The 23,706-nt window shown below is 41.1% G+C and overlaps 3 protein-coding genes across 6 annotated transcripts; 2 read left to right on the forward strand and 1 right to left on the reverse strand.

Annotated features, from left to right (window-relative positions):
- Positions 1 to 1,951: 1,951 nt before the first annotated feature.
- Positions 1,952 to 6,432, reverse strand: LOC101480761 (cell division cycle-associated protein 7). The gene is made up of 10 exons (XM_076884322.1): positions 6,397 to 6,432; positions 6,122 to 6,177; positions 5,883 to 5,982; positions 5,050 to 5,424; positions 4,811 to 4,906; positions 4,577 to 4,729; positions 4,091 to 4,234; positions 2,615 to 2,764; positions 2,267 to 2,403; positions 1,952 to 2,080 (listed from the first exon to the last, which is right to left on the reverse strand). Exons 1-10 carry the CDS (start codon positions 6,415 to 6,417, stop codon positions 2,035 to 2,037), a joined length of 1,278 nt encoding a protein of 425 aa, XP_076740437.1. The 5' UTR covers positions 6,418 to 6,432; the 3' UTR covers positions 1,952 to 2,034.
- prr13 (proline rich 13) lies at positions 6,299 to 9,839 on the forward strand. The gene is made up of 6 exons (XM_023155059.3): positions 6,299 to 6,448; positions 6,797 to 6,861; positions 7,389 to 7,557; positions 8,365 to 8,437; positions 8,561 to 9,015; positions 9,239 to 9,839. The coding sequence occupies exons 4-6, from the start codon at positions 8,422 to 8,424 to the stop codon at positions 9,272 to 9,274; spliced, it is 507 nt and encodes a 168-aa protein (XP_023010827.1). The 5' UTR covers positions 6,299 to 6,448; positions 6,797 to 6,861; positions 7,389 to 7,557; positions 8,365 to 8,421; the 3' UTR covers positions 9,275 to 9,839.
- An 899-nt stretch (positions 9,840 to 10,738) lies between these two features.
- Positions 10,739 to 22,873, forward strand: LOC101479593 (poly(rC)-binding protein 2). 4 transcript variants are annotated; one of them, XM_004547717.6, is made up of 13 exons: positions 10,740 to 10,970; positions 12,131 to 12,252; positions 13,470 to 13,493; positions 13,587 to 13,619; positions 13,747 to 13,863; positions 13,963 to 14,094; positions 14,211 to 14,339; positions 14,591 to 14,665; positions 16,007 to 16,048; positions 17,150 to 17,249; positions 17,731 to 17,783; positions 18,898 to 19,067; positions 22,415 to 22,873. In XM_004547717.6, the coding sequence occupies exons 2-13, from the start codon at positions 12,184 to 12,186 to the stop codon at positions 22,449 to 22,451; spliced, it is 981 nt and encodes a 326-aa protein (XP_004547774.1). In that variant the 5' UTR covers positions 10,740 to 10,970; positions 12,131 to 12,183; the 3' UTR covers positions 22,452 to 22,873. The 4 variants fall into 4 exon arrangements, with proteins under 4 accessions (XP_004547777.1, XP_004547774.1, XP_004547775.1 ...); XM_004547718.6 differs by having other exon boundaries at positions 17,177 to 17,249; XM_004547720.6 differs by lacking the exon at positions 16,007 to 16,048 and having other exon boundaries at positions 10,739 to 10,970; positions 17,177 to 17,249.
- Positions 22,874 to 23,706: the final 833 nt, after the last annotated feature.

A 23,706-nucleotide genomic window follows, 5' to 3' on the forward strand; every position in this document is an offset into this window, starting at 1 on the left:
CTTCCCCATTTGAACTTCATCAGGCGAGACCCGGAGAGGACTGCAGCTGTGACCATGACGCACTTCTTTTTTACTCTACCTTTCATCTCAAGACAGATATCAGAAATCAGCATCAACCAAGAGTAGATCAGTGAGGTTAAGATCAAATTTAGGTGATTTAATTATGATATTCTTATTATCTGATGCTCTTGCTAAATTGCTTAAATAAAACAAGTATTCAAAAGTTAAAATTTTAACAGTAAAGGTTAAAACTTGTGAAAAACGACCGCATTTTTCAATGGTTCAGAAACTAATTCCTGCAGTATATTTCTGAATCTATTCATTCTGCCTAGACGATCATCAGAGGAGTCCTGCACAGTTAACGGGTGTGGCTGATGAATTGCACTTGATCTGCAACACTACTCATGCAGTGTTTCTTCTGTTAGAGCTGGACAAGTCTGCTCACCACCGGCTAAAACCAGTTTCTGCACTGCCTGTTAAAGTAAAACTCAGAAACGATGACCTTTTAAACAGAGAGCCAGTCCAGACTTCCTGTCCATGGATCACCGGTTGATCCACAGCACGTGCACATGACATCAGAGCCAAAAACACTAATCAGTGCAGTGTAAGGATGCAGAGTTATCGAGCACTGAGAGTAACCCCAGCACACTTGCGCCATCATGCTTCGATATCTGTCATCACAAAGCATTTTTATGTAAATATGTAGATAAGAATAAGAGAGAATATAGAATAAAAGAACAAAACAAGAGGTGGTCAGTATCCAGGCTGTGAGGGGTCCTTGATGATGATGCTGGCTCTCTGCTGAGGTCTGCCAGTATAAATGTCTCTGAGTGGAGTTAGTGAAGTGCCAATTGCCTGCTCTACCACTCTCACCACCCGCTGCAGTTTTCGCTTGTCCTCCACAGTACAGCAGTTAAACCAGAGTGTACAGCAGTAGGTCAGAAGGCTCTCAATGGTGGAGCGGTAGAAGTTGATTAGCGGTTTTTGTGGTAATTGGGCCTGATACAACTTCCTAAGAACATATAGCCTTTGTTGTGGTTTTCCTACCTGGTGGGAAACGTTTGTGGACCAGGTAAGGTCGGCCGAGATTTGGACCCCAAGGAACTTAAAGCTTTCTACCTCCTCTCCATCAATGTAGAGGGTGGAGTGGTCAGATCGCTTTGTCCTCCTGAAGTCGATTACCATCTCCTTAGTCTTGGCTGTGATCACATGTAGGTTGTCGTCATCTCTGTAGGCTGAATCATCATTGTACTTGATCAGTCCTATAATGGTCATGTCATCAGAAAATTTTATAATGGTGTTATTGGTGTGAATTGAAGAACAGTCATGGTTAAGAGTATAAGAGGGGACTGAGGACACGGCCCTGTGGAACGCCTACATTCAGAATGCAGATGGAGGTGGTGTGCTCTCTGTGTTCTGGGGTCTGTTGCTCAGGAAGTCCAATATCCAGGTGCACAGTGAGTCACTGAGTCCTAAGTTGCTTAGCTTTTTTTAACCAGTTTGCAGGGTTGAACTGTACTGAAGGTGGAGCTGAAGTCCACAAACAGCATTCCCACATAAGTGTTACTACTGTCCAGATGTGAGGGGTTGTGTGAAGAGCTGTTATTATGGCATCCTCTGTTGACCTGTTTGCCTCGTATTATGGGTCGAGGTCTGCAGGAATAACAGCCTTAATGTGTGACATGCTAAGTTTCTCAAACCATTTGGCAATTGTGGGCAGGGATATATTATAGATAGTCATTTAAGCAGCTCATCCTGTTCTTCTTGGGTACTGGAACGATGGCTGACTTAAAGCATGATGGTACTACAGACTGTAGTAGTGAGAGGTTGAAGATGGTGAAAACCTCTGCTAGTTGGTCTGCACATGCTTTAAGCACTCTAAGCTCCAGCTTGAGGCAAATTATTTTCCCTTTTTTGTCCAAATAAGTTGAAGAATGTAATGTCAAAAACGTTAAAATGCCAATCTTTATTTTCAGAGAAAGTAAAACATTGCACAATAAAACCTTTGAACACTGGCTCCCTCTAGTGTTAAAATTACATTTCTACATCATCCACCTCAGTCTTGAGTTTGTTGCGGAGGCTGTAAAGAGAGGTTTTAGGTTACTCATTAAGTTGTACTAGCAATAGGGGGAAAAGGCTTTGATAGGACTTATTAAGGCCATCATAAAATCCCTTGACTGAATGACTCAATGTGGCACTACTTTCCAAACCATCTGGGTAAAAAAGGAACACCATTTATATATAAAATACAGTCTTGCAAAGTCACCTGGTGAGGTAGGAGTGGACGTCAGAGAAGCCGTGATATTGAGCCAGGGGGAAGAGGATGCCGGTTGGGCAGCGGCCCTCACGCTGACGACAGAAGCTGCAGTTGCAAATGCCTCGACAGGGAGGGCATTTCCAGTCCTGGAGAGAAAATGAAGGTTTTAAAACCCGAATCTACGGGTATGATGGGAGGTCAATGTTTCTACAGGTTTCATTTTTGTTATAATTTTATACATGACCCGTGTCCTAATATCTCTATACAAAACTTTAATAATTAAGTGTGTGTGTGTAAGATGAACAGTTTTTTTTTTTGCTTTTGCACAGTTCAGTGTTGGGGTATCATCAGTCTGACCGGATCAAGCAGCGCTTTTTTGACATCCTCTCCATATCGGTTCCTCAGACACGGCCCGCAGAACTGACCCTGAATCCCACGGCAGTTCTCACTGCGACAGCACGTCTTTGTGTCAACAGTTTTCTGACGGCACTGATGACACGTGGAACCCTGAAAATATATAAAATACATAAAACTAATGATAAAAGGTAGCTTTACAACATTCCCTAACCAGCCTCAACATTCTCCAAATTTTAGATTGTGTAAATGCATTTTTGATTAAACTGCTAATCTACATGTGGAGCTAGACTTGCTTTCTGATCATACGGATTTATTATGAACACCATTCAGCACAGCCAGGTTTCTGGCTCGAAAAAACCCTAAAAACACCAGTCTGAGCTCAGGACGGTGGTTTATCTTTATCGGTTGTCTCTCTGCTTCAGGTTCTGTGCACACTCAGATAAAAGGTTCATTTCACAGGTCACATGACTCTTCTTCACAAAACGATCCCTACGAGTGTTGCTTATTCCAGACACATTATCTGATGTGATACAATAGTGATTAAGATTCTTTAATGAACATAAATAATCTGCTCCCAACCCTGGTGATTTAACCAAGTACACTTTCATGGTACATAAAACTCTAAGCTTGAGATAGCTGACTAAGCCGTTAATCTTGCTTCATAGAACAACCCTCAGTTCTTGGGTGTTTATGCAGTCTGCAGTGTTATCATTATTAGGTGGAGAAGAAGGAAAAAAAGAAAATGAAAAAAAAAAAAAAAAAAAAAAGCATACCAAGCTAGGTTACCTAGCCACCAGGCTAAAGTCGATTTATCTGCCTCTGGTAAATCAACACCTTAGGTGAACCGTAACCTCAAACCCTTCTGTGTAACCTGCGCCATCACCTGCTGTGTACCTCTCTACAAATGTAACTACACGTCATGGAAACACAGCTGCACAGGCATAAACATGGGAACAGTGTTGGCTGCTTGTGCAGGCTTCGTTGTAGCCTCTACAGAGCAGAAGCCTAAATTCAGTTTAAAGGGAATGGCATGGTTTTGTCGCTCTGTCGCTCCTTTACCTTTTCAGTCAACACTTGACCTACAGAAAGCGTCATCTCTTTCAGGCTATGTACAAAAACACAGGCTGCATATAGAAAATACTTCACTTTACATAGCCAAAGATAAAGGCAAGCGCACCATCATGAATCCCACTTAAGAGCACCAAGCAGAAGGTGGAGGTCACAAATGTACACTCATAAAAAGGAGTTTAAATATAACTGTCAGATGTTCTCTTGACCGTAGGACACAGACAGGCTTGCCACGAAAGCCTAAAGAATAGGTTTATTACTATGTGAAGGCAATGTGTACAGAATTTAAAAAAAAAAAAACCCCCAAAAAGAGTGTTTATCTCAGAAGTCCTCATCCAACCATGTATCCTGATCGCCTGGAAACACTGAGTGCTAACGGGGTTTGAATAACAGCAGCAGTGAACTCACTGTGACACTGTTGTAGACTTTCTCGGTCATGTTGTCTGCGACCAACTCGAGATCATCTTCTGTGATTTCTTCTACCGGACGAATAACGTGAGGTTTGCTTCGATTACCTCGTGCGACGCCACGACGCCGTGGAGCTTGGCGTACCTGAAACAGATGATGAGAAGAATAATCCACTTAGCTTCAAGTTTTAAATGGATACTGACAAGAAACAGATTAGAGAATAGAGCAGAATAAAATGATGGCTTTCACTCACTGCCACACTCCTTATCACTCTGGTTCACTAAATGTTTGTATAGTGTTGGTTGAGGAAAGCATACGCACGGTTCAGAACACTAATGTTTATTAGATTTTCTTGACTGCCATCTATTTCAAAGCTAAACCAATAAATAAATCACATGTAAATATGTACATTACTGCACTATATTGAACAAATGCTCCAAAGGCCTTGTAGACTTTAACTGGCTGCTGATAAGTGACAGAACTGACCTCCAGCAGCTCCTCCTCCAAGCTGAGCTCCACTTCTGCCTCCTCAGCGGCCAAAGGATCCTCCGTTCCCGACATGGACCTTGTCAGCCTGCGAGATGCCCGCTCTGGGTTTCTCCTGGACTCTCCTCCAGTCGCAGCAGATCGCGGCGGATGCTGCAGGAGTGATACGATCCATAAGGAAATTCAAAAATTCAGAGATCTGCTGAAAATTCCTACATTTTCCACGACACTCACAGAGCTTCTGTCTTTTGCCTTCTGTTTTCCTGCTTGTTTCTTCAGCAGCCCTGCACCTCCTGGCATTTTCTGTAGGTCTGCCATCAGCTGAGCCAACTGTTAAAGATGAGCAACAGGAGTCACTGTAGAAGGTCAGCACTTGAAAGTATTATTGTACTATTCACTGAGACCAAATTTGTTTGTTTTCACATCAGTTTGTCACATTTTAAACTCGGTATGTGGTGCCGTGTCTGATTTACCATGGCTTTGTTGGCTTTAATGTTCTGCTCTCTCCTGGCCAGGAAAGTGTCAGACGCATCATCTGCTGAATCAGAACCATGGTCCTCAGTCGAAGCAGGCCGAGCTGCTGCTGCCTCGCCATCCTCGAATTTCACGTGTCTCTCCTCCTTTGTCCTATTGCGCTGTCCTGTCCTTTTCACTCCTTTCTTGTGTGTCGTCCTCTCCTCCGCCTCTGAATCCTCATCGTCGGTAGACTGCTGGGTAGAGGGAGCTGAGCGCAGAGCCACCCTCAGCCTGAAGGGCTTAACTGTAGAAGTAGCAGATGCTTTAGATGTAGTTTCCTCCTCCTTGGGGAAAATGTCAGGCTGAGCTTCATCTCCAAAACTGCAATTCTGCTGAATATCAACACAGAATAACAGATCTTTTTGCCAAATCCCTTTACAGAAGTAGTCTGTCTGAATGAATGCAGAGTAAAATTACTGGATTTGGTAACACTTTATCGTGAAACAACCAAAATACATGCCGATTCTAATTATTGCCAGAGAAAACCCACACATGATTACATCTTTAAGAATCATTACAAAAGAAAAAGAGAATACAGATTTATTAAATCATAAAAAGGAGGTTAGTATCAATTGATGCTCAGAAGAAGTGGTAAAAATCGTCTTCAAATAAAACACATTAGCTTGTAGAGTTGGTGCTTTTTTCTTTTTAAATGTAGTATATAAACAATTTAAGCCACCTCTCAGCCTAATGTGTCCCACATAAACAACCACTCCAAGTTAGTACTTGGCTTTCTGGTCACCCCAGTATATATGAAGGTTTAAAGGTCTAAAACCAAACAAAATCCTACCTCATCTTTGAGTTCAGTGTCGGAAAAGCCGTGAAATGTCACATCATTTTCAGAGTCCTCCAAAAAAACATCAGCAAGCTCCGCTGTTAGCGAATTCATCCTTAAAACCGTGCCCCAAAGACAGAAAAATCACCAAAATTAGCCTCAAAACCGGTGTAGGACACGTTTATCTGAACAAACAGGTAACCAAATGCTACTTTATTGGCCTCTCTGCCGCCTCTTGTGTGTGTGTGCCTAACCTGGACTGTGGATAGCACCCTGCTAGCCTGTGAGTTTTAGCTAGGCTCCCGCACACCTGCAAACACACCTTCAATTACTCGTTTTAATTGCCCGCTGATTTCAAAGCTGCCCGAAAATAAAATAGATTATTGTGATTTTGAGGGTTAAATTAGCACGAATTTGCTGACGTTATTATATGACCTTTTTTTTCTCTAAAATTAAGCTTTTTTCTTTATTGTATGTTAACAAAAACATGACGTTTGAGCCAGGAAAACTACAGTTTGAGGAAACCGACCCCAGAAACGAAGAGCTTCATCCCGCTTGCTGCTGTTTGTGATAACAAAATGGTAGCTAAAATTATTTTGATTTCACGTTCATGTGGTGAATAATGCAGTTAGACTAGATATTTTTCTTTTCCTACATTCTCCAAACTGCATTTTGTGGCTGATTAGCAGTGAAACACCAGTAAGACCTCCATGGAGGCCATGAAAGGTGTGGAAGGATGTTTATCTTCCTTAATCCTGAAGGACAATATCCAGCCATCATGCCCTGAAGCTCATCTCACTTGGATTGAGTAATGAATGATCAGCTGACTCTGTGGCCACCTCTGTGATAGCTTTATTTATGTACAGCATAACTTTAAAAAAAGGTACCATTTTACATTTACAGTTATGCTCAAATCTCTCCATCTGCAGGTGGCTTTAAATTATGAACCTGTACTCATCGTCAAGAGATCCTCCACGTACTGAAAAAACTGGATGTATGTAATATGTTTGAATATTTACTCAGGTATTCCAGTGACACAACCCAGGTCATACCAATGCGCAAAAGGCCTTTTGAAGTATCATAATTTGAAATATTACACTGATTATAGCAAATAACTAATCACATTATTTATGGATTAATTTAATGTAGCGTCAGTTTTATAGTTTATTTCTTACAATGTGCTTTAGCTAATTGTGAAACTTTTATGAATTGCACAGAGTCTGTGTTGATGTCATTGGAGACAACAAGCATAAAAAACTCAGTTCTTGGACATTAAAACTAAACTATGTAATTCAGTGCGGCCATCGTGTCTGCTGTAAACAGATTGTATGAACCCTTTTGAAATCTGTGTATTGTTGAACAATTTCCAAGTGCTGATCCATGATGTCATGGGTTTTATGTGTTGGCATGAGTCACAGGTGAAAATAACTGTCAAGTCAGGCGTGTGTGTGTCACGACACACACCTTAACTCCTGACTCCACCCATTAAAAAAAGATCACTCAGATTGTTTTCTGTTTTAGCCATGTTCCCATGTGTGATGGGCCATTGCCATTGCGTAAACAAAATGCGCAGGGTCCCTCCCAAAGGGCGTGGCTTCCTGATGTGCTTCTTTAGCCTTCCGGGAGCTGGATGCGGAAGACAAACACGAAACTGCTCTTTCGGAATTCCTGAAACTTCACTGCAATCGAGGTAAGTTCCAAAGGTAAAACCTGTGAAATCTTTAGATTTTGATGCAGTTATTATAAGTGACACGTGTGGGACAAACAGCTAAAACTCACAATAACGACTGACTGAGTGTGCTGAACTTGCTGTGTGGAGAAACATGGAGAAAGTGTTGCGGATTTACAAGCTGTTGAGCAATTATGACTTCATGTTTTGTCAGATCATCTTCTGTAAGAGTATACATGTGGCATTTAAGCCTTTGTTGTGTGTTGTATTGAGGTTTATAGCAGCGATGAGCCTTGTTCTATACTGACAAGTGCTACAAAATGTAACAGTTTCCACGGTAAACACTTAAAAACAAACAGACGACAGATATTAAGACCTTCATAAAGGGAGGATCAATTGAAGGGGTTTACTTTGGTTTAGTTTTATTTAGGTGTTCGCATTAAATGGCTTACTTTGTGCATCCGTGTGTACACCAAACACAAATTGTGAAATGAGAAACCGTGACAGCTAGAGGTGATCAGGTGAGTAACTGCCTCTGGCTCTGATGTCTCTTTGTCAACAACCAACCAAAAAAAAAAAAAAACCCACCAGATATTTCTCATTGTTGTTGAGGGTAAACACCGACTGCTTTCCCCTTTTGTTCTGTCTTTGTAAAGTGAATATCTGGTTTTGATCTGGAAAAATGAAGAAGCTGTTAAATGTTAACTGCTGTTTGTTTAATTTGGGTAGAATCACGAATTCAATCAAGATATACCGAGTGATATATTTAAGTGTTATTTTAATTTAATCCAATATTTTTAAACTGCATTTCCTTTGTCTTTCCTCTAGGATTTTTCTGTTAGGTCAGTGTGTGTGTATATATATATATATATATATATATAAACCATGTGGCCAAATCAAGGTAGGACATCAAACATGATTACCATTTAATTATGATGTTTTATGTGTGTCTATAATTGCTTAATAGCTTAGGAGTTTGAAGCATACAGTGCGTAAGATGGATGTGTGCTTTTACTTGTATCAGGTCCTCCTCCTCCAGTCGGCCCACCAAATCCTGCCTTTCCTCCTGGCTACAATCCTGCTTATCCTGCTGCCCCTCCTCCAGGAGCATTCCCCCAGCCTCCACCTCCATATTCTGCTGGCCAGTTCCCAGCTCCTATGAATCCAGCCATGGGACCATACGGTGCACCAGGGGCAATGCCTTATGGAGCTCCTGGACTTCACCCTTATCCTATGGCTCCAGGTGGATATCCAGTTGTTCCTCCTGCAGGTGTTCACCCAGGTCCATATCCACACTCCCCAAAAGGCGGCAAACACAAAGGTTGTCATCCTCATCATGGAGGGCTAAATCCCATGTCTGGAGCCTTAGCCGGGGGAGTTGCAGGAATGGGAATGGGGCTAGTTGGGCACAAAGCAAACAAAAAGATGCACAAGAAGATGAAAAAGGCACACAAACATAAGCACTACAAACATGGCAAGGTGAGACTGGGTTTAAATTTAGAATGTCAGAGTTTATGGTTTAATTTTTAAGTTTTGAGTGAAAAGAGCAAACAGTTGGTGGTGACTTTTAAAACCGTGTGTTTCTTTGTTCACTGTTGAAGATTGCTTAAGCAGATCAGGCATTTTTTATGATTTAAAATCTATATTTTAACTGTTTTAAAACGATTAACAGATGTATAATTTCCTGTTTCTGTCTTCACAGTCCTCCAGCAGCAGCAGCAGCAGCGACTCAGACTGAGGCGACTGGTTTGAAGCATGGCTTTCACAAAAAAAGCTGTGTAACAACAGCACAGCGCAACTATTAACTACTAACAGTTAACTGTCAATGCATTAAAGCAGTTCTTATAGCCTTTTGCAGATTTTTGCTGAGTCGCAGCAAATCTCACATGTTCAGTATAAATGTATGACACTAGAAATGCATACAGCAGCTCTTTTTTTTTTTGTGTGTGTGTTACTGTCACAACTTTAATCGGCACTGGGATTCCACCTCATGTTGAATTTTACTTTGGTTTGTGGTTTTTAGGTGAAATGTTGCAATTTATCTACTGTTACTATTCTCTAATATTACAATGACAAACATGTAGATAACTGAAAAAGAGACTGCAGCACTGTGCAGATGATTTTCTTAATGTAATTAAGTTAAAAGGGATATAGAAAATATAGTTAATTAAAGGTATATATTTTTTTTAATTTTATGATCACTACTGTGCATGGCTGCAGAAAAAACCTGTTGCTTGTTAATATCGTTCATTTTAAAGTTAAATAAATAAATTGTATTAATAAATGAAGTTGCATAAAAAGTCTATGGTGTGTTTGACATTGCTCGGAAAGATCTAGATTTTTTTTTTTTTAAAGAAATTGTAATAAATGTTATGCTCACTAAGGAGACAGATTTAATAGAGAAGATACAAGAATTTAAATACCTGGTGTCAACCATCCAGAGTGAAGAAGAGAGTGTAGGGAGGGTGGAGACCAATCAGGGATGATTTGTCCCAGAAGGATAACAGCAAGGGCAAATAGAAAGGTTTCAAGGGTTTACTGCTATGATTTTTGGTAGAGAGGAGGCAGAGTTGAAGATGCTCTGAAGGTTTTCACTGGGATTTAACCAAAATGGGACAGGATTAGACGAGTGTATCAGAGGGACAGCTGAGTTTAAGCAGTTTGGAGAAAAAGTCAGAGAGGCAAGGCTGATATGGTGCAGAGGAGGAAGAGTGGATATATTGAATAAAGGATACTGAATATGGAGTTGCCATGCAGAGGGAAGATCACACAGAAGATTGATAGATGCAGTCAAGGAGGACATGCAGAGGAGGATGCTAGGGATAGAGAGAGATGGAGGCAGATGATCTTCTGTAGCGACCCCTAAAGGGAGCAGCCGAAGAAGAGGAGAGTAAGGAATATTACGCCCTCTAGCGGCTCCTTAAAAAGTATTTTATTCAGCTATAAAATCTGAATATATTAGAAACTGCAAGAAATCTGAAAGATATCTTAAAACTTTTTCTGTTAATTTATATAAACAGATAAAACACGTAGACAGTCTGTTATTCCCATCAACTGGCTTTTCGTTTTCAAAACGAATTTAGCAGTGCACTGTATTGCATAACTCTTATTTATTTATTTTTTTAAATTATGTCCTTTCAAATAACCTGCCATGTTGTCGCAAACTGTCCCACATTTTATTGGGGCGTGCTTTACGAAAAAAATAGGTCAGACTCGGGGAGGAGTCGGGGTTTGTGATGGGTGAAAGGGAAAAGTTCAGAGGTCACAATTTTGTTGTCTTTGTTTAAAGGAGTGGAGCTCGATCTCACATCACTCTTCCCTCTTCCCCGAGTCCTTTCTAAACTCTCCCCCGGGTTTCTACCCTCCCGAACCTCTCCCCTTCTACCCTTACAACCCCAACCCTCCCCCCGATCACCTATCAGCGCACGAGTCAGGTGAGTTTGATTTCGCTGTTTGCTCTTTTTATATTTGTTATTATGATCAGAAGTCGCGGAAAGAAATCGCGCCCAGCAGTTAGCCGCGGTTCGCTCTGCGTGCTAACAGGCCGCGTGATGATGAGCACGCAGTCTCCGTGCTGACTGAGCTCAATAGCTTGGCTAGCCAAGGGGGAAGTTTTATTTAATGTCTCCTTTATGGGCATGTTTTATCATCTTTATCGCCTACACTTGATTAAAACTGGACCAATCTACCTCGCTATGAAGACCACCGATAACTAGCCAGCTGTTTTGTAACGTTGACAAATTAAGCTAGCTAACTAGCTAGCTAAGTAACGCACGCATGCTCCATTCATTTTTCCAGCTCGACCACAATGCTAAGTGGCTAACAGGTTCACAACTAGTTTTTAATAGTTAAATGATTTGAGTTTAACTAAAACAACACGGCCAAAGTGTGCCACTAAATGTCTTGTTTTTTACACGGAAAATTGTTGTGTGCGTGTTTTATGAAATTTAGGTCCGGTTCGTGACGAGCGTGTCCGCATGTTTGTTGATAAACTTGCATAGCTAATGATTAAGGCATCGTTAGCGTATAAGCTATATGTGTTTTAGTTAACATCGAGGCCTTTCCAGCGCCTGTTTAGAGTCACATAAGCAGCATTCAGATAGTTGGAAGTAAATTCACCTACCCTGGAGAATCTAGTAAAAGTCCTTGGCCATATTTGTCTGATTCATCTTAGTACGCATCAGTATTCATAAGCATTAAGGTTAGCATATGCTATCTCCCAAATTTATTGTGGACTATTTTTTTCGAATCCTCTAAAGTCACGAAGTGGAATTAGTCTTTTTTTAAATGTCACACAAACACAATATGTTTGGAACTGTTTTATCAGGCCGTATTCATTCAGCCAACAGATTCGTGAAATTTCAATTTCAAAATTTAATGTTGTGAGTTGGTATAATTAGTAAGATAATTGCTTAGTAAGATGGGTGAATGGGATCTACGGGCCTTCAACATTCAATAGCGAAATACTTGGTGTGCTTATTTACCAGCATCTTGGAACAGTATTTTAGATTATATTTGTCTCATTTAATGAATGGCGGCTCACTCTACACCATATTTCTAGTTTAATGTGTGCATATTTTTCTGTGTTCCTTAGATCCATCTCAGTGACCAAAGACCTCAGTTCTGTACTGACCTGCAGTTGCAGTCATGGACTCCGGTGTGATTGAAGGCGGGCTCAATGTCACCCTTACCATTAGGCTGCTCATGCATGGGAAGGTGAGGTCATCCATTGACAGCTTGTGTCTGCATTTGATAGTGTATGACGTTTTATTTATGAAAATTAAGCCTCCCCCTGAGATATACTGAAGGCAGGGACATTAGTAGGATGACTAGGGATATTGCCTCAGTGTTACAATCCTGCATACCAAAATAAGTGTTTTCACTTATGACTCAGCTTTAGTTTATACCTTTAAAATCTCCCGTTTAAGTGTTTGCTGAAATGATATTACACAAATATATTCATGGCATCACTGTCCAATGTATTAAAATCTAAAATCGGTAAACAGAATATGCTAATTTCACTAATCGATCTGGCTTTATGACAGTGCAAAAGCCACACGTGGCATCTCTTGGGTCCCAGAGTAGCCTGTTTGTTTGTTGTTGTTTTTTTTAATTTATTTAGTTTTTAAATGGTGGTTTAAAATGTTGGTATGTCATGTCAACAAGGAAGACAAAAAGATTTTCCAAAAACTTTATGCTACCACATTTGTGTGTGTTTGCATTGGTATTTGGCTTGGCAAAGCGAAGGATTATGGATATGCCTATGCAGACATGCTTGCTTGCAGTCCTTGAAAAACCAGCAGCATGTAGCGGGATGGTTGTGATGATATGCGTAGGTTGAACGTGTTATGTTCTGACTTGGGTCTTCTCCTGCAGGCTGAAAAAACCCAACGACAGCAGACACAAGAATAGCCCGCAGGCCGGTTGTTCCAAATATTTTTAACATTGCCACCTGGTGACAGTAAACGCCTACAACATGTAGATGATGGTCTGCAAAGCTGCGCCTATGCTCTGCATGGGGCCAACTCGCAGTCGGCTCCTTAACTTGTAGCATCTTACCGCAGCCTGGAGAAGTGTAAGAAACCCACAGATGCTGTGTGCTAGTTTGCCTCCTGGATCTCATTTGTTGAGTATGTGGAGACAGACCGGACATACAAATGTGGATGTTCATGATGGATCAGGCCAAATGTTCTAAAGACGATTAGATGAAGGAGTTTTAATGATCAGCAGGAGATTAATGAAAAATCCATCGTTATTTAATGACTGTGACAACTGAGGATTTAATAAAGGAATGAAAGTAATAACTTTTTGTGTCTCTAAATTTATTTATTTTTAATTCCCTATAAGCTAAGCAGACCGTGTCTTGGGAGCTTTGAAACTCTGGTAATAAAAGGCAAATTCAAGCTAATAACATGTGATCTTTCCTTTTTTAGGAAGTTGGAAGCATTATTGGGAAGGTAAGATGCTGTTTAAATGAACAATTTTCATTTTCAGTCATCGAAGATCTGTTTTTAAGTTATACTAAATTTGTCTTTATTGTCTCCAAATAGAAAGGTGAATCTGTGAAGAAGATGAGAGAAGAGGTGAGGTGTTTTACACACAGCTTCTTTTTTTGTATATAGTAGCAAACAGTAATATGTAAAGTTATACTTACTAACAGGCTACAAAAGGCTCCAGATCACTCATTTTATTCTTTACTTTTCTTTGTAGAGCGGAGCTCGCATCAACATCTCAGAGGGCAATTGTCCTGAGAGGATCATTACATTGGCAGGTCCAACCACTGCCATATTTAAAGCATTCTCCATGATCATTGAAAAGTTGGAAGAGGTAGATTCCATTTTTTCCTGACCTCAGAGAGGAAGAAAGCGACGACTAGTCCAGTCAGAATGTGAATGAACCCAAATGTTTTGTTTTTTTGTTGATCAGGATATCAGCAGCTCGATGACAAACAGCACAGCTACCAGCAAGCCCCCGGTCACCCTACGCATTGTGGTGCCTGCCAGCCAGTGTGGTTCGCTTATTGGAAAAGGTGGATGCAAGATCAAGGAAATTCGAGAGGTGTGCACTACAAAAACTGTGTTCTCTTCAACCTCAGCCAACTGTCACCTTTCTGCTTTAGGTTATAAGGCAACACTTGTCTCTGCATCTCACTTTCTTTCATTTGTGTATTGCAGTCAACCGGTGCTCAGGTACAAGTGGCTGGAGACATGCTCCCCAACTCCACGGAGCGTGCCATCACCATTGCTGGCACTCCCCAGTCGATAATTGAGTGCGTCAAGCAGATCTGTGTGGTCATGCTTGAGGTAAGCAGTGAAGCAGATGAAGTGGCTGTTCGTCGTCGTTTCAGATATATGATCTCTCGGCTTTTCAGCAGCTGTTTATTAGGCTCAGACAAGAGTTTATGGTTTGAGCTGATATTATTGTATATATAAAAACACAGATACTGTTACACTGCAGCTGTGTTTAATCTGTATTAATGATTATATAAACAGATGTAAAACATTATGATAAAATGGATATCAGTGTATTAACAGATCCTTTGTCTTTTGTACAGTCTCCCCCTAAGGGGGTCACTATCCCCTACAGACCCAAGCCTTCAGGATCACCCGTCATCTTTGCAGGCGGACAGGTACATGCGATACTTTGGAGGGAATCAGTAGATGCCAGAGTTTGGGTTTTTTGTGTGTGTGAGAGATATTTGACTATGGATTTTGTTACATACCGTACTTGGAAAACCTGATTTGTGATGAAAAGATACTTAAGTCAGAAGAAGATGAAAGGGGAAAGATCATGAAAGCAGGTAAAAGAGCAGCTCGGATGGATTTAGGTTAGACAACGGTATCTGCTAATTTTAATTTTTTTTTTCTTTCTTTCTTTTTTTTTTTTTTTAAAGCCATACACAGCAGACCTAGAATAAAAGATTTTTGTTTCAGAGCCTTGAATTTCCTCCCATTTCCATGGAGCTTTTCATTGTTTTGAGCATCAGGTTTCAGAAGTGAGGTGGTCTATTTCCTACTAATGTTGGTCTGAACCAAAATGCTTTCTGGTGCTTGTTGGCCTAACATTAAAGCTCTTTTTATCCTTCTAAACACCTTTTTTTTTTTTTTTTACATTTCTTTTGATAAAAAAAAAATCTCTCCTTTGATTTTCTGTAATTCTCCTGTAACGCCTCTAAATATTTCCTTTTTTCCTAGAAATGTGGAGACTTTGGACAAGGAATCTATTTTGATCACTTTGATACTTATTTTAATATTATCCCTTTGGCTTTCCCTGACTTAATGCAAGCAATCTTATAGCTTGGTTTTTAGGTCTTGTTTGATGATAAAAATCTTGAAACAGAACACATTAAATCTTCTAGGTTTACTTATCGACCTGTTAGGAGATTTGCAAAGCCTCCTTTTTTGAATTCTTCTTCTTTCTGTTTTTTCCTAATATTTATTCTGTACTCATTCCCAAAACCTGCTGGCTGAGTAGTACTGGGTCATAATTGTCCTACCATAACATGTAACATGCCTAACCAACACACTGATTCATGCGTGTTGTTAGTAACTGCGACTTTATGATGGGGAAGAGATATTGATGAGCTAATTAACCTTCCTGTCGTCAAAGTGTGACTGCAGTAGTTATATTTAGTTCCATCTCTAGATGGATATCTGGAAATGAATGTTCATGATTTGTTTCACATTCAGTTGTGAGCAGGAACAGTCTGTGTGGACTGAAAAAGGAGGATTGCATTTAGCAGAAGGCCCAGAAAATTGGCTCTTTCCCACAGCAGACTCTGTGACAAGTTCCCAGATTGGGTTTGGTGACGCTAGACGATGAAAGGTTCTGTTGGCTTTTCAGGCCGCAAACGAGGCTTTGATGTGTTTTGAGAGAGATTTGCTTACCAAGAGTGTTGTTGCTGGAGAAATGAGCTGCCCAACAAAATCAGATGTGAGGCCTATGAAAGCTTTGTTTTCATTTGTTTCAGGCATATGCCGTACAAGGACAGCACGCAATTCCACAGCCAGATGTAAGTGCAGTAGATATTTTTATATGACCCCCCCCCCCCACCCCCCCATAATTACAATATGTACAGCTGCCCACCCGCCCCCACCACATTTTACAGCCTGTAATTGTAGCTGAACCTGCCCCTGTTTTTTATTTTACCTTACGCTGACATACTATTGTTAGTGTTATTCTATGTAGTTCATACATTCACTGGTGATAGTTGTTCTTTAGACAGACGTTTGTTTGTTGGTCCAGACTCTCCACTGTTCCATGAATTGTAAACTGTTCCTGCTGCTCACTTTTCTGTCTTTTCCCTTTTGTGCTGTCTTGTTTCACATGTCTGCTTCATTAATCTGTCCTAGATAAACGTACTGTTCTCTCCTTTCTCCCCCTTCATAATTACTTTCTACAATGGCCACTTGTCGCTTGATTCAATTAATCTTTCTCTCTCTTTTTTAATGAGTTCCATCAGGAGCATTGGATGTGATAGACTGTGTATAATTAGTCATACCTGCCACTGACTATTGGCATCAGCGCAGGGAGGTACCAGCCAGAGACAAAATAAAGACTTGTAACACTTATACAGTTATGCTTGATTATTATTATTATTATTATTATTATTACATAATGAGTTAGTCATTGCTCACTCTGGCAGTTTTGGCTCATACGCACATAATCGCTTCCTTAGAAGTTCCTGTGCTGCTGGTACAGAGTCATGCTAAGATTGTCAGTTTATATTCAGGTGTGTACTGTTGCTGGTTAGGAAATCACCTGCATATTGGGAACTTCGTCCCTTGTGTAGTGTGACTTTGTCCTGACCCTGAAGACTGCGAGAAAGCTTTACCAAGACATGCAGCCTGCTCCTTGGAGGAATACCTATGCGGTACCTTACATAGACAAGCCATAATTCACATTGTCAGACACCAGTGAGCTATGTAGTAAACCTATGAAGGATTAGAGGTCCTCACATCACAAAATTAAGTGATTTGTGTGAAATCTCCTTGTAATCTTTGTGTATCTGTCTTTACTGATTGTGATTCTTGTTCTGTTTTTTCCCCCCCTCCTCTTCCTGTGTTTTCCATTTCCTCCGTCTCTCTCCCTGCCTTCTCTCTCACTCTCACAGTCTTCCTCTGCTGCTATCTCTCCACAGCTCACCAAGCTTCACCAGCTGGCTATGCAGCAGAGCCCGTTCCCCATTGCACCGAGCAACCAGGGATTCACTGGTATGCAGCGCCGCAACGCCCACGGGCTTTGAATGCAACATTTTAACTGCTCAGTCTTTAAAATTCCCAGGTTTACAGATCAAACACAGAACGTGACAAAACGCACGTTCACACATCCTGTACTGCTAAACTAGATGTAATGACAGCTGCTGGTGGTTGTGATGACACACTGAACACACTGAGGGCATTTCTCACATGTTTACAGAAAAGCAGCTGACGTGTGGAAAGCCCCGTGTGGTCTTTTGTTATTTTCTAATCAGACATCTTAATTTTTTGCCTTTTAACAAATCGTTTCGATCTTGAGTCAGTGTGAGTTGACTGTGTCAGTAACGTAGTATAATTAGCTAATGAGTTCATTTCAAATTGATTTTGGTGACTTAAAAATGATCATAATTACAATTTTACCTGCTTTATGCTTCATGTATCTTAAGGACCTTCTCTTTATGGTTCGTTTAAAGCACTTTCATGTTTTCTTTGTCAGGGATGGATGCTTCTGCTCAAACCAGTTCCCATGAGATGACCATTCCAAATGATGTAAGTCCTTCAGGAAGTGAATTTCATCCCAAACACTATTAAAAATAACACTGCATGTTGGTCAGTGGAAGCATCATTGGTTGTGTCTGAAGACTAGAAAGACTTTTTCACACATTATCTTTAAATTTTTATTATTTTTTTCATTTCTCAAATGCAGCAACCCGCAGTAAATGGTCCTGCTCAGGCTCATTTTTACTGTTGTTAGGGCTGATGGAGTTGCCTGGGTAGTTCAGGCAGGGTTTGCATATGACACCCACTTGCTGTGGGTTAGAAATCTACATTTCATGTTAGATGTACCAGAAACCTCCTGACCACCTGGACACAAAGTTTAAGAATTAGGACTTTTAGTCATGTGAACAAGGAGAATATCACAGGACTCTATGCTTTCCTGTGAAAACACCCTTACAGCTTCCATGGGAATTAAGAGGCTGAGGAGCAGCCAGTAGCTGATAATCAAAGTGTCAAGCATGAGTCTACCATGAACTCGTGTGAATACCGAAGTATTCTAGAGTCAAATGTTGAGGCCGTCTGTCTGACGGATAAAGCTTGGCCAAATGTGCTTCGTACAAGCACGGCAGTAAATCTACAACAAGAATGGCTGAAAAAGAAAAGAATTGGTGTGCAGTGGCTCAGAGTTTAGATGTCAATCTGTTGTGGCAGCACCTTAAGAAACTTAGGAATTGCCATAAACTTTGATTAACTGAAGCCACGTTGTAAAAAAGAGCAGGCCAAAAGGCACAGATGAAGTCATAAAGAGAGCGACTGCTTCCAGGTTACTGCTGCTAAAAGTGGTTCAGTGAGCTACTGAGTCATCGGTTGTACTGGGTCCCCCCCCCCCCCCAAAACAGGACTGCAAAGAGTACTTTGAAAACTATTTTCACATGACTCTGTATCTTTTGCTACCCCTGCATTGATTTAAATCATGCATTTATTACAGATTTAAATCCCACAGAATTTTAGTGGGGCCCAGTGCTTCATCTGTGGAGGATTTTTCTTCTTGTTAGTCATGCTGTTTAAGAGTGAGCAGGCCCTGCTTAGACGCACATACGCATAATCGCAGCGATCAGTCATCTGTATCTCTCTCTCTCTTTTTTTTTTTTTTTTCCTCCACTAGCTTATTGGGTGCATCATTGGCCGCCAGGGAGCCAAGATCAACGAGATCAGGCAAATGTCAGGTGCCCAGATCAAGATTGCAAATCCAGTGGATGGATCGACCGACCGCCAGGTTACCATCACAGGCTCGCCTGCCAGCATTAGTCTGGCGGAGTACCTCATCAACGCCAGGTGAGATAATAAAGAAAAGAACTTTAACTCTAGATGGGTAATTGATTCAGTCATGGGGTTAGTTTCAGCTTAAGTCGACTTATTTGTCTGCACCGGGGTGGTTTACTTGAAATTGCAGGGGCTAGATGTAAAAGTCGGGTCACGTGGGCGTGCCTGAAAGATTATTTTCTGTTTAAATGTAATCTTTCAGCACGTTTCACTCCACTAATGCCGCACAGCTGCAGTAATTACTGAAAAGCTTTATTTACTTTGTCACACAGATAGCTCGACTGCATCCACCCTTACTCTTTGGATTTATGTGCAGATGATTGATTGTAGCGATTACTGGCTTTTCTTTTAACTCCTAACCATCACTGTGGTGTTTGCTAGCTCTCTGTCAGTCTGCACTTGTGTCGGTTTCTTTTTTCTGTCCTCCCACACTGATCCATCACTAGATATGTTATTTATTTTTCCTTGCTGATTTGTAACTGATGCTTTCTGTCTCGTGTTTTGGTCACATCCCTGAGTGATTTTCCCCCTACACCCTACCCCCATCCCTCCTCCTGCCCCTATCCCCCCCACCCATTGCTCACCAGCCTGCCCTGTGACCCATCCCGACTGTGTTGTCCCTCTCTCCTTGTCTCTCTTTCTACAGTGTAGAGTCCTCTAAACCTCCTCCCTCCTCCTCCTTGAACCCTGAACAGACCAGCCTGTGCCCTCCCTCCACCTCTACTACTACTACTACTACCACCACTACTACTACTACCACCACCACCTCCTCTGCTGCTACCTCCTCCTTCTCTTCTTCTTCCTCCTCCTCTTCCTCCTGTGTGGTGCCCCCCACAGCCTCCATTCCTCTGTCCTTGTTGGCTCCAGGGCCGCCTCCTCCCTCCTCCTCTTCCTCCTCCTCTACCTCCTCCACCGATTCCCTGCTCCCCAGCTCTCCTGCCTGTGTGTCGAGTCTCCTCAGTCTCAAGCCCCTCCCTCTCCTGGCCCTCCATGTTGTCAGCGGGGCCAGTAACCCTGCACACCCAATTCCCACTGAGCCCAAAATTGCCTCAGAGCTGGGCTCCAAGTCTAAAAGGCGAAGGCTCTCCCCTTACTAACCGAGGAAACATAAGTCATCTACTACTGAAGTACCGACAATGCTCCTTATTGTCCGTACCTGCACTTGCTTTTGTATCTGGCTGTGCCATGCCACGCTTACTACCGAACAGCCCATTGTTACAAAGCCAGAAAGATGGTCGACGACGCCATATTTCTAAGATAGATAATCTGTAGCTTGACTTCACTCGTCTGCTAAAGAAATGACATGTTGAGTGCATTATATTTTTGAACAACTTTGAACTTAGCATGGACAGGGAATTATTTCACTGATTAACTGAAGCATTTCTCTCTTTGTGTAAGCTCTGCTCAGGTAGCGGCTCTCTTTAAGATGTCACATTGTATTTATGAGAAGTTTTCTTGTAGTGAATTTTAAGTGACTGTTGTTAGCTGTTGTAATGGATTGCATCTTGATGACTTTATTATTATTATTTTTGCTTATGTAAGAAATTAATTCAAAGTACCCTCAGGTATCAAAGCCACCAAATCATCCTTTTGTCATGTTGGTACAAATACAAAAACGTCCATCTGCTTTAGCTTAAAGCAGCTGATTTAGCAAATCATGAAAGGAATAATTTGATCTTTTAGGGAATATCTGGTCACCTTCTTGCAAAGAGTTGGATGAGAAGACCTAGCCCTCTCATTAATCTTGTATGAAGCACACTCTGTAGCCAAGAGTTCCTTAGACTATTTTATCTCATGGTAGAAATGACAAGCCCGACTCTACATAAATGAACAGCCTAGTTCATTAGCTGGTTTTTAAGAAAGGAAATTCACCAATATGTAAATATTAGTTCCATAGCTGTGATATTTGCAGACGATATTGTGATCTGTAGGCAGATTCGGTGGAGGTGTGAACTGTGCAGAAGAGGAATGAAAGTCGGTAAAAGCAAGACGGACATGTAGTGAAGGTAGATGAGTTTAAATACCCGGGGTCATCCATCCAAAGCAACAGACGAGGGAGGTGAAGAAGAGAGTGCAGGCGGGGTGGAGATGAGTGATGAAAGAATAGCAGCAAGCGTGAAAGAGAAGGGTTAGAAGGCGGTAGTGAGGCCTGCTGCGATGTATGGTTTGGAGATGTTGAAGATGGAGCTGCCATAAAAGAGGGAGACTACAACGAGGATTCATGGATGTAGTGAAGGATGACATGCAGAGGCTCGGTGAGGATCCCAGGGATAGGGTAAGATGGAGGCAGATGATCGATTGCATCCGAAAGAAGACTTCAGCTTCATAACGTGAAGTGTCACTGCTTTCCTTTGTCACACAGAGCTGTAAACGAGTAGCTTCGGGTTTTAGAACAATAAGGCATTAGGCAGGCTTTGATCTCGTCGGCTAGTCTGCAGACTCGGTCTTCAGGGGCAGCCGCAAATTATTCAGGGCTTCCGCTGTAGCCACATGGGCCAGATAGCAGATAACAGTTATCCGGTTCAGCATTTCCAGTTCTGTGTGCCTGTAATTGTTTACAAGTGCAGATGCATTTTTGACTCCAGGCCTCGAGGGCCGGTGTCCCTGCAGGTTTTAGATGTGTCCTTGATCCATCACAGCTGATTTAAATGGCTAAATTTCCTCCTCAATATTTCTTGAAGTTCTCCAAATGCCTGGTAATGAACTAATCATTTGACTCAGGGTGTTATCTAAAACCTGCAGGACTCCAGCTGTTAAGGCCTGGAGTTGACCTGACGTTGAATTGGCTGTTTACATTACATTTAGGGAAAAGCAGTCCTCCTCTTTCTCTTCATAGAGACTATTTGCATGCATCCACAGCCTGTGCAGAGTTTGTTTGGCTTGTGAAACTTGGGTTATGAGGGCATCTGAGTTTTCAGATAGCGCCCTTCATATATTCTTCACTGTGATGTGGTGGTTGCAGAGAGTCGGGCTTGCGGTTTCCTCTCGGTTGCAGTTTTTGTGCTGTGCAGAGTTTCATTTAACCTAGAAGGGCTGTATCAAGTGGCACCAGAGTGAATCATCTCATCCAACTCTTGACCAGTTCTTTAATGCGGCTCCATTTGCAAACCAGTAAGTTTGATCAGCTGTTGGTTAAGAGACCCTCTCACTGGCAGCAGGAGCTCAAACTGAACATCTAATTTTTGTTTTTCTACGTATAATCATAATTTTCCTGCTAAATGAATCCAGATGATTTTATCATAGTAATATATATATATATATAAATGTACATAATGATATTGTTGTTTATCTTGTCTGTCTGATTGCATGCCTTACTCTCTCCCTCCCTGCTCTCTGGGTGTCTCTGTCTGTTTCTCCAGGCTTTCCTCTGAGGCCACTGGACTGGCAGCCAACTGATAAGACACTGCATCTGCACTAAATCTCACTTTTATATCATCGGCTATGATTAAGCAGTCAATGCAACTATCCAAGTTAAGAGTTTATATATTATACTGCCTCTTCCTCATTTAAAAAAAAAACAAAAAACAAAAGCAAAAAAAATTATGTCAGCCGCCACTGATTTGATCCACTGAGTTCATTATTTATTTTCTTTGTTTTGGTTTTAGTCATACAAAGCAAATGATTAGGTTTTAAATTCCCTTTTTGGAGTCCAGTCAGAGGTTTTAATGATTTGTTGTTTAGGCATTTTTCTTTTCTTGATGGATATCTCGCTCTTTCCATTTCTTTCTTTGCCATCAGAGACATGAGTTGGAAAAACTCTGAATAGACATAGATTTAGTTCTGTACAGTCAGCTTTTTTTTTTTTTTTTTTTTTTTTTTTTTTTTTCTTTAAAAAGGAAAAGACAAAAAAGGAAAAATAAAAAAGTATCAAAAATAAGAATAGAGTGACTGTTTTATTCTGTTTATATACGCCCCACTCCGTTTTTTAAAATTGTTTTTCTCCTCCCCTCTCTGAGATCCACCTGTCAGTTTGTCCATTTAATACCTGTACTTACTTGCTTCAGATATACACAGCATTCTCCCCCTTTGTCACTGTTTCAATTGAAGTGCTTGTAACATGGATTGCACTTGTGTCACTGACGAGAACACGTAGCTGTACATGCACCGTCACAAATTATATTTGGTTATTTAGTAAATGTTCTAACACTCAGATGAATTTATCCAGATAATTTAAAGTGTGTATGACTCCGCATGTCACGTTTCTTCCCTTTTACATGTCATTCCTAAACCTTCCCGCTCCTGTCCTGAGATCATGTGTTGATATTTTGCTGGGATGGGAGGTTTTGTTTTGTTTTTTGGGGATTTGGGGTCGGCTTTAGGGATTGGAAGCAGAGGGTTCTCCTCGCTTTTTTTGTAAAGACTGATTATATACTAAAAGTTGGAATATTTGTTTTAAATGGAGGAAATATTTTTTTTTTCTTAACTACCAAAGTAGGGTGGTGGGAGGGGGGGGGGTGAACTCCTGGATACTGATCTGTTAAATGTAATGAGGCTAAGAAGTGAAATCACTGATGCTCTGGAAGTAGAAAAGGTTGTGCGTTAACACTAGTTTCCTGCTCTTTGCTCTGCTCAAGAATTTATTTTTTATTTGCAGGAAAGGAAAAACTTTTGTGCACGTTTATTTCTTTTCCTTTGAGACTGTAGATCTGGG

The sequence above is a fragment of the Maylandia zebra genome, linkage group LG5 (assembly GCF_041146795.1).
Source record: "Maylandia zebra isolate NMK-2024a linkage group LG5, Mzebra_GT3a, whole genome shotgun sequence".
NCBI lineage: Eukaryota > Metazoa > Chordata > Actinopteri > Cichliformes > Cichlidae > Maylandia > Maylandia zebra.

Excerpts from the sequence above, each read along its gene's own strand:
- LOC101480761 (XM_076884322.1), bottom strand. The coding sequence starts at position 6,417 with ATGAAGCTCTTCGTTTCTGGG. Across the intron at positions 6,178-6,396 it reads TGAAGCTCTTCGTTTCTGGG|GTGTGCGGGAGCCTAGCTAA; the intron begins GTCGGTTTCCTC and ends GTGTGTTTGCAG. Across the intron at positions 4,907-5,049 it reads TTAAAGCCAACAAAGCCATG|TTGGCTCAGCTGATGGCAGA; the intron begins GTAAATCAGACA and ends CATCTTTAACAG.
- prr13 (XM_023155059.3), top strand. Across the intron at positions 9,016-9,238 it reads AGCACTACAAACATGGCAAG|TCCTCCAGCAGCAGCAGCAG; the intron begins GTGAGACTGGGT and ends CTGTCTTCACAG.
- LOC101479593 (XM_004547717.6), top strand. The coding sequence starts at position 12,184 with ATGGACTCCGGTGTGATTGAAGGCGGGCTCAATGTCACCCTTACCATT. Across the intron at positions 16,049-17,149 it reads ACGCAATTCCACAGCCAGAT|TCTTCCTCTGCTGCTATCTC; the intron begins GTAAGTGCAGTA and ends TCACTCTCACAG. Across the intron at positions 17,250-17,730 it reads GAGCAACCAGGGATTCACTG|GGATGGATGCTTCTGCTCAA; the intron begins GTATGCAGCGCC and ends TTTCTTTGTCAG.